A 9,990-nucleotide genomic window follows, 5' to 3' on the forward strand; every position below is an offset into this window, starting at 1 on the left:
TGCCCTGAAAAACCAGATTTAGCATTAGAGTTAGCCCTGCTTAGAGCAGAAAATTGTATTTTACCTTCCAGAGGTCCCTTCCAACCAAAGTTGTTTGATTCTGTGGGACATCAGGTCCACCCTGAGGAAAACCTGCACTGAGGCCAGACTTCACACAATGTGGCCCACAGCCTGAGAAGCAAAGCTCAGAAGGGTCAGATCGCTGCCACTCTTACACCGGCTAGAGTGGCCAGCAGGTTTAAAAGGTGAAGCTGCCTGTTGTGCTGGACATGAACAGTTTCTCAGTCGGAGCATGTGAGCGGTTTGGGAAGGTGCCCGGCCTGTGTAGCTGCCCGTGTGAGGATGTAAGATGGCTTTGGTGCTTTGAGTGAGGAGCTGGAGTGATGGCATAAATATTTTGTTTGCTGGGCTGATCTCTGGTGGGTAATGGTTGGTGGACAAAGAAGAGGTGGAGGGGAAGAGGACACATTTTATGCAGCTCGGAGAGGATGCTGAAGAATGAATTTGTGCTTATTTATTTATTTATTTCTCCTTCAGGATGAAGATATGCAGATAAGAAAGCGCAGGAATCTCCACAATGTGGACAGCCAGGCAAGCAGCACAGGAGAGCCAGGCTAGCACTCAGAGAGTCTGACCTTGCTGGCTGAGAGCTACATCCCATTCATACTGACAGCAGCCATATTTATTTATTAAATATTTAAAAAAACCAAAACAATGTCTAGTTGAAATTAAGTAAGCTTTCATCCTTCTCTAGACAGGGTATGGGGCATTCAGCTGCCAGCGCTAAGCACAAATATCTGCATCACGCCCAAGTCCCTTTGGACCTCCCATGAAGGGCGGCTGACGTGTGCCATACGCCCTCATACAGGTGCCAGTAGGAGCAGCTGGTTGTTAATCACTCTGAGACTGGTAGAGGGGAAACGTGCTGAGAACGTGCGGTTAAATGCTGCCTTGATTTTTGCTGCTGTATGTTCTAGTCGCTGTTTTTACTGCAAAGGCCCAAAGGATGACGGGATATTATCTTGCTGTGTGCTGAAAAGGCTCTGAGCAGCAGCACTAGAGAGAGGGAGGGTTTTGTGGGTCACAACAGCGTTGCTTTCTTTTCATATGAATCAGGTAACTGTGTAATTAACTCCTCAGTGACTTTCAACCACGTACTTGTGAGCAGTGCTCTGACAGGAGCAAGTCTGAATGTATTTCACTTGAAATCTAAACCTAAGAAATCAATTAATGTGAACACTAGCTATAGAGCCTGTATCCTCAAGCCATCAGAGAACATTTACGGATGGATCATGGAACTGACACTTGGCGGGCATCTCCGGAATCACTACTTGGCTGTATTTGCCCTGTGAAATAAAGTTATTCTGCTGGATTGAAATGTCTGCGTGGTTCTTTGTGTTGGGTCCCACAAAGAGAAAGTTGTCAACAACTAAGAGCCCAATTCACCTCTGCTTATATCAGACTTGCAAAGAAACACATGCGGTTTTCAGTTCCTAACCCCAGCAGGAGTCACTCGGTGTATTGTCAAGCATTGGAAAGAAATCTCCAGTGCTCTTCCCCCTTGAGGGCTGCAGCAGTCGATGTGAGTTGGACCGTGTTCAGAAGTCCCCTGGTGCTTGCTCTTCTTGTCTCACATCTGTCGTTGCCGATGGCTCCACTTGGCTGGATAATCAAGCTAATTCTTGCTTTATGTAAACTCTTCTGCTCAATGCTAGCACTAGGTGCTGTTGCCTTGAAGGGATTTGTCATCCAACCAGAGCACCGAAGACACTCCTCAGAGCTGCCTCCTTTGCTGAGCTCTCCTGGCTCTCTGATGTGAAGTGCATCAGCAGCCAGCAGTGTTGCCTCCAGGCATGACCAGAGCTGGGCAGCACAACGTTGAGGCCAGAAACGTGTTTGGTGGCACCACCAAGGACCATGGTGGTTGCAAGTACTGTGAAGTATGACCTGTTCTCTGCATTTAACCTCCTCTCCCATCTATATTCCCTTGTGGCACAGGCTCTCCATCTCTACCTGCTTGCCCTGCATCGTGTTTTCCTCCATCGTGTCCATGAATGTGCAGCCTTTACCCAGGAAGGCCGTTACTCTAATACAAAATGATATTTTCAAGTGCTAGAGCTTCAGTGTTTTGTTCACAGAGGGACTCCAGCCCTCCCCTTGGTGAGACCACCCAGCCCAGCTGCACCTCCGGCAGGCCCCAGGCCCATCCAGAAGCAATGGAAGCGATCGGAGACCTTCCCTGCAAGGATCATCCAGATCTTTGATGCAGATTTTGGTTAATACAATTGTACAGAAAATGTTGCAGTTGCTGGAGGTTGTTCCCTAGTATTGGGAAGAATGAATTCTTACAAAGAAAACTTAAAAATGGCTTTTGAAGTGGAGGTAGAGCAGCCAGCAGCCAGGGGCTTTTGTGGAGGCACAGGCTGCCTGTTGGGCTGGAGAGATTTAATTTCTGTTGAGATTGGTTACAGGGTGGTGTTGGTGCCTGTTACAGGGAGGGCTTGTAAGCTGGGGACAAGCCTGGGAAGGCTGGGAGTGAGTTGCAGGTGAGTGCCCACCTTACAGCTCTCTGCTTTGTTTCTGCAGAGCAGCTCTGAGCAAACACAAGAGGAGCATGTCTCGTTCAGCAGCAGCACAATTTAGAGCTTTGTGTTTTTCTGATGAGAGGATGTAAACCTGATGTGAGTCCCTTCAACATCTGTATTTATAGGTGGTTACAGTACAGGAACCTTTCCCTGGGAAATGAGGAACAGGGCTAATCCTAGAGATGACCAAGGTCTTCTGATTGCCTTTACTGAGCTCATCCCAGGCCAGTGGTCTTCAGCCTTCAAAGGATGTGCTTAAAAGCAAAAGTACCTTCAGCAGAGGTTATATCTTTGCATGGAGCCTCCAAACCTCCCGGCGATGGATGGATGTGGTTTGTCGGAGACCTGCATTGTGCTTCCCATAGCAGCAACCGGTTCTGCTTGTTCCCTTTGCCCCGGCTGCCGAGCAGTCTGGAGCAGGATGGGCACCACAGGTTGTTCTCCAGAAGGATGACAGGTCTGTCAGCCTGAACCCAGCTCTTCTTGTATTGCTCTGTGCTGTTCCAGGAGAGCTCTTCCTCTCTGTTCAAACAGGTAATTAATTTCTGAGTTTGTGTATTTTAACTCTAAACTTCCTGGCAGCCAGACTCACTCCTGTAGCCTGGGTATGAGCCGCTGGGCTTGTGGCTGCATAGGTTGAAGGAGTTGCAGAAAACAGAAAAATACTAGGCTCCTGGGTGTGCTAATTAGAGCTTCTATATTTGCTTTGTGCCCTGTTCCACAGGGAAATGGCACTTAGTTCAGATGTACGAAGACAGAAGATAAACCTTTGATGTGAGACTGAAAATCTGTTCTAAATAATTGATCACAACTTTCCTCCCTAGCTGTGTTCTCCATAGCTGAGCCCTGGATGTTAAAACAATATTTTCTTCGGAGCAGAGGAATGTAAAACAATTATGGTACAACTTTAAAAGCAAAATTATTTTTTCCAGCTTGCTTTGCTGCTGGCTGTGGTCTGCCTAGCTGCCTGGTCAGGCAATGCAGGGTCCTATTGGTGGTTCAGCCCCATCCTGCACTTACACTCAGGTGCATCCTAATGATCCTGCACTCGCATGTGCAATTCCCCATTTGGAGGTTTTAAACAGTCCCTGCCCACTTAGACATCCAGCCCTGTGCTAAGGTGTTGGTGCTGGATCATCCCTTCATACCCCAGCCTCTACAGCGACAGTCCCGTTGCTGTTTTGCTAGAAATGCAGCAGGAGAAGGGTCGTTTGGAAGAGCCCAGCTCTGCCTGTTTCAGCTGTCCTGGCCTGGGCCACCATCCTGCCAGTCTTTGCTGGCCCAGTGGGTGCTGGCTTTGGCTGGAAACCGCCTGCTCTCCCTGCAGTTTCTTCATGCATGTGTTACATCCCCTAAAAGGTAAAGTCTGACCAGAAGCTGGATGAATTTGGCCCTACTGGGGGAGAGAAAACAGCTGCTGAGACCTGAAGGTTTCATCTCAGGTGAAGAGGACACGGAGCTTATTCCCACAGCAAGCCTGATGCCAGCCAAGGCCAAACATGAGGTAGCAGGATTGGAGCAAGGTCCTGAGGAACCAGGGCTCTGAGTGGTAGCTGCAGTGCGAAGGGTTGCCCTCAAGGCCTTTGACTTGACATGTCTGATGGTTGCCAACTGCTGGGGGTAAAGCCTTGAATGAGCTTTCAGAGACACGTCCCAGGGATGGATTCACAGCAGGTCAAGCGCAAGTCCTGCTCGGTGGCCTGGGCTCAGCTCCTCCAAGCAGCCAGCGTGGAGAAGCGGGGTGAGAAATGCCCATGGGTGCAGCGTGTGCTGCCCAAGGGCTCTGCCAGTGACCATGGCTGGTTGCACTGAGGGGGCAGACATGCCCCAAGTCAGTGATTTGAGAACCAGGCGCCCGCTGGAGAGGGGAAGCCATGGAGGAAGGAGGGTGTTTGGCAGAAATTTGTATGCAGGACTCCAACACCGGCCCCAGTCCCTGCAGGGGAAGAGCTGACAGTGCGGCTGCCATCAATGGCTGGTGAGGGATGCTGCAGCCGGGCTCTCCAAACCTCCTGTGCTGGTGAGCGGTGGCACTCCTGTCCCCCCAGAGCAGCACTTTGGGCCTGACCTACTGCAAATGGCTCGGTACAAGTAACAAACCTATTTAGTTGCTTCATTAACGTGGCCTCATGAGCGGTTCAGCTCTTAAAAGACAGCTCTGGCGGGGTTTGGGAAGAAGAACGAACTACTGTTGCCCACGTGGCAGCTGGAAGCACCTGTCCAAAATCTCCAGGAAGCCTTGCCCGGGCAGGGGGAGAGCTTTGATCTTATGCTGTCCAGTTCTGGCTCGTGCACGGCTGTTTGTGATGGTTCCTGCTGCCACTTCTCAGGTTTCTCACCCTGTGCGGAGCCAGTTGTGTTCCTGCAGCCCCTCTGGGCTTTGCTCCTCTGGCAGGAACAGCCAGGGCTGTGGTGGGAACCTGCGATGCTCCTTCCCTGGCAGACCGTCATTCTCCCTGCATGTTCTTCCAAAATTAATCTCATCTTATTTACTTGTGCTCCCCTGCCCTCCTCTGACATGTGATTTTCCTTGCATGCCGCCTGAGGACTGTGTTTAAGCTGTCAAGATGCGGGGGCTTTACTGTGCCTCTGGGTTTAATTTACTGATGCTGTGAGTAAGAGCCGATAATAAAATCAGCAAACAAGAAATACAGCAAATATTTGCCTCTCCCACAGGTGCTCCATGAGGCCGGACCGGTGCCCACTGCTGCCCGCTGTGCTGAGAGCCCTGTTGAAACATGGCCACAGGATGCCACAGGACCGTGGCTTCCCAGAGGAGCCGGGGCAGGATGCATTGGGGTTGTTAAGACATTGTTTGTTTGATAAATGTGATTTTGTGATGTTGCTTTTGCTGGCACTAGGGCATAGACTCCCACTAGTGGTCCCTTCCCGGCTGATGGCTGATTTCTCTCCCATTGGGTCTGGTGGGATTTGCGTCCGTGCTCCTTGTCCCCATCCCCTCCTCAAGTCATGGAGGGTCTGACCCTCCTTTTCCCAATGACCTTAATTTGGGTTTTGGTATAAATAGTGCTGAAAGGTGCCAGGAGCTGGCAGGGCAGCCATGCCTGTGCCCATGTCCCACGCCTGGGAGCTGCCTTGGGAAACAGATGGGGCGCAGCTGCCTGCGGGCGCCAGGTGTGAAAGCTGGGAAATGCCGGCATGTCTGGCTTGCTGCAGCCTGAGGACATCCATGCTGGGCAAGTCAGCGCTGCCAAACTTCCTTCCCTTACTGAAATCAAGGCTTTTAGGGGAAAATGTGGCACTAGCAATTGCAATAAAAGCATTGGCCTGTTGTTTAAAAATAATAATAATAATAAGGGAAAGCAAAACTAAAGCAGTGTTAATGTTCATCCTAGTTTTAGAAGTGAATATACCATAAATCTATATAATTGTGTGTTGGGATTGTTCCTGCAGACACGCCGCACGCTGCAGGAGCAGTCCTGAACAGCATTCCGAGCTCTGGGAATGCACCTGGGGCCTGAGTGTTAGCGCAAACATGGCATTTTCACTGGTAGTTGACAGAGCCACTGTCACCACTTTCTGCAGCAGCCAGCACCGGCAGGGACGACTCTTAATTAAGCCTCACTTTGTCGGGGGGGCTATGGACAGGAATGAGCTTCCTGTCACGAAGCAGCCAGGCCTTCAGCTCTGGAAATGCAGTCAGGTTTATCAGTGAGGAGTGACATTTTGGTCCAACGTGGCCTTGGCACAGAACTGTGCTGTGCTGAGCTGATTCCAAGCCCCCCTGGATGGCACAGGACATCCCTGGCACCAGGCAGGAGTTGGTACTGATGAGGTACAAACACTAACAATGCTGCTGGAAACACTTACTTTTGGAAATCTTGTCTTTAGCAGTGGTCTCTGTTGGGGAGGACAGGCTTAGCAGCACCAGCGGGCAACGCTGTCCTTGCAGGAACGAGCACAGCTCTACGTTATAGCATGCATGCAGTGTATAATTTTGGATCAGAAAGAACACCAAATGTGCATTAATTTTAAATGTACCATAAATTACACATTGTTTCCTCGAAGAAGGCACATTAGATGTGATGCACAGCCACAGAGGAATATGTTGAATAAGGCTGGTGCCTCACTTGAGCAGCCCCGACCTGCCCACGTGTCCCCTGGCAGGACGGGGTGAGCTCTGTGCTGTGCCTGTGCTTGAGTGCATTGCTGCTGCGTGAGCCCCTTTGGGTGGTCACACGTGGCCCCAAATGCTCTGTTTGCCCTTGGTGTTGACTGCCAGGGCACTCTGCACCCCACTGGGCTCAGGGAGGCACAGCGGGGTGCTTTCTGGCACTGGCTGTGCCTGTGGCTGCATTTGCATCTAATATAATTTTTTTACTCTACCTCGGGTGCATGTGCGCCCTCTTCATGGACTGAGTTGTGAAACTCTTTTTCCTTGCAGTGACTAACGGCTGCCTCAAGGTAGAGGCACTCGGTGGTAGGTTTCAGCCAGTCGCTGCCATTGCCAGAAGGGTTGCTGCTGCATTTTGAGTGAGAATTTGCCCAGGCTGTGCGGTGCATTGGCTCTTGCATGGTTGGAAGTGGCGACGAAGGACGTGTGTGCCAGCTCTGTCGTCTTTGGCTTCATCATTCTCAGTCCCGTCTTGGTGGTTTCCCCTCTCCCACTGGTGTGAATCTGTTTCTCCAGCATGTGACCAGGCTGTTGCTGCTGTCCCTCTGCTGAATTAGGCACTGAATTAGCTGGAAGTGGCTGGTGGGTGACTTCTCTCCCTGCTGCAGAACTGGGGGATGCCAGCCTGGCTCAGGACATCCCTTAAACTGCTGCCCCATGGCTCAGCCACAGCACTAAGTCACCTGAGGGCTGTAAAATCCCTCCCCTCTGCTTGCTTCCTTGCTGGAAATAGAAAGCTTTTAATGAAGCAAAGACTGGAAAAGCTTTTAGTGTGGGGCTGGCAAAGTGGTGCACCCCCGGGATTTCAGGGGTAATGAGGTGGGAAAGAGTTGGCGAGGAGGAGGCTGTGCTGGCCTTGTGGATCAATGCCCTGGCTGCAGCGAAGAGCACCGGCGTGGGGCTGCCTGACCCAGCGCAGGCACCTTCAAGGCTCCTGCTGGGACACCTACTTGGTAGTGAAGGAGATTCTGGTCCCCAAAAGCAGTGGGGATTGCTGAGCCTTGCAGGGGTTGTTGGGGTTAGCATGCCTCTTGCTGGGGCTCCTCTTCCACGAGCAATGAACCTTTCAGTGCACTCCAAGTGTCAGGAAAGAGGTTTTCAGAGTGCCTAAGAGATGCCACATTCGTGGAGATAGTGTGTGCGCTGTGGCCATTCCTTGATGCGAAATGGGTGGTGGGAGGAGAGTGCTTCTGCTCATGTCCCTCGCAGTAAAACTGGGGTGGTGAGTGGGGATTTAAAGTGCTGGCAGAGGATGGATGATTTAAAATAGCACCTGGCTGGTGTGGTTGGTAGCACCCTGTCAGCCCCCAGTCCTTGAGCACCAGGATTATATGGCCTGGGGGAGCCAAGCCTGCCATGGAGCCCTCAGCACTGCAGCTGCCGGGGGAGGCTCTACAGAAGGTCAAGGCAGATGGATCAGCTGCTGAGCGATGCTGGGACTGAGCTTGGTCCCTGCCAGAGCTGTGGGCAGGGTGGACAGCAGAGCCCGGGCATGAACTGTGCATCACAGCAGCTCCACTCCCCATCACTGGAGTCAGGCTGTATGGGGCTCAATAGAGGGCTAGCCAGGCTGGCTGTACAGTTTGGCCAGCTGGGAAGCTGAGTTGTTGAAGGCAACTCCCTTGGGGACCCAAATTCAGGCTGCATCCGTGCCGGTCTGGGAGCTGCTGATTTTGCATGAGACAAGAAAGAAATGGAAGCACCGAGCCCCAACAAAAAAGGCTGTCAAGTGCCCACAGAGCAGTGCCCACCCATGGGCCCTGCACGTGTCACTGCTGCAGGCAGCCCTGGCTCCCACAGGATCCTCCTCCTCCTCCCCAAAATCTGCCCCTGGGTCAGCTGTGCTGATCCGCAGGGAGGCAAAGCACTGTGTGCCCGGGTTGCAGTGCCCTGGGGGAGCTGTTCCCAGGGCTGCTGGCATCCTCCCCAGCACATGGCTGAGCAGGGACCCAGCGGGGTGAGTGCTTTGCCTTGCCAAACTAGGTCACACCGTGAAATTGAGCGATGTGGCAGACAGAGCTAAAAATACTGGCAAAGCCGAGCATTTCCCCAGCAGCTGTGAAGGGCTGTGTCCTCGCCGGGTCGTACTTTGGCTGTGAGGTGCCCTGATCCTGGCCCCATCCAAGAGGGTGACCAGGACCCTTGGGCTGCTGGAGCCGGGGGTGATTTGGGAGCAGGTGATGGAAAAGCCCCTCTGGGGCTGCAGGTCCAGAATCTGCCCAAGAAAATACCGCTCTGCTAGTGGTATAAACAAGTCATCGTGGGGCAACTTGCAGCCGGGCCCCTGCTCCTTGCAGAGACCCTCCCACAAGCCTTGGATGGCTCATCTCCAGCTACCTTATCTGCCTCCTCAGAAAAACCACCTCAGCTTCCCTTTATTATAAATGTGTTAACAATTTGAGGCAGAAAATAATGTTGGGGAGAGGAATGTAACCCAAATGTGATGCAAGAGATCAGCAAACCAATTTTTTTTTTCTTGGCAAAGAGAGTGCTTTCGTTTTAGTGTCACACTTTCAGGGGGCGCCAAGAGGATGGGGACGAGTGGCCTGGAGTGTGCTGCTGCGACGAGCGTGGCCGGGTCCCTGTGCTGCTGTAAGGTCGAGCTGGCAGTAGGTTGCAAGCTGAAGCCTGTCCCCAGCTTCATGGCTTGCACCCCGTGGGGTGCTTGCAGCTCAGGGACTTTGTCTATCTCCTCTTTGGGACTTTGTCTGTCTCCTTTGGGACGTCAGCTGTCCCCTCTCTGGCCACCGCTTGTTGCACTGCAGACAAGCACAGCCAGGACAGTTCTGCTTTTCTCATCCTCTGCCTCCAATTTCTGCACATGGGGCCAGCACTGTGTTGCTGGAGTGCTGCAAAAGCAACTGCCTCTGACTTGCCTTCCCCTGATGATGTCTAGATTTTTTGCATCTCATCTTTTCTGGATGAAACATTTCCTTCGTTCCTGTTTGAAAGCTGGCCTATTTTAATACTGCCAAGTGAAAATGGGTTTGTGCACAGAAAAGATCCCAGTTGTTCTGTATAACTTCTCTGTCATAATTATTCACTGCCAGTCCTCCTGCTTCCAGCAGCTGTATAATTTATCAGCTGTGTTTTGTGCTCATTTCTCAATCAATGATGAAAACATTGATTAGTGTCAGGCTGGGACCGACTCCTGCAGAATCCCTCTAAATCATCTCTGTTCACTGATGACTCCTTGTTTTGGAGATGGGTTTGCAGCTCTCCATTCATTTAATGTGGGCTTTATTGAGATTGTATAGCGCTAAATTTGTA

At 51.6% G+C, this 9,990-nt stretch overlaps 1 protein-coding gene across 8 annotated transcripts in view; it reads left to right on the top strand.

The window, feature by feature from the left end:
* Positions 1-1,378, top strand: part of PNPLA7 (patatin like phospholipase domain containing 7) — a 132,041-nt gene extending 130,663 nt beyond the window's left edge. For all 8 annotated transcript variants that reach the window (XM_029999837.2, XM_029999839.2, XM_029999835.2 and 5 more), the window contains one exon: positions 538-1,378. In XM_029999837.2, the coding sequence (XP_029855697.1) occupies positions 538-618 (81 nt within the window). In that variant the 3' untranslated portion in view covers positions 619-1,378. The remainder of the gene's footprint in view (positions 1-537) is intronic.
* The last annotated feature ends 8,612 nt before the right edge of the window (positions 1,379-9,990 follow it).

The sequence above is a fragment of the Aquila chrysaetos genome, chromosome 24 (genome assembly GCF_900496995.4).
Source record: "Aquila chrysaetos chrysaetos chromosome 24, bAquChr1.4, whole genome shotgun sequence".
Taxonomy (NCBI): Eukaryota; Metazoa; Chordata; class Aves; order Accipitriformes; family Accipitridae; genus Aquila; species Aquila chrysaetos.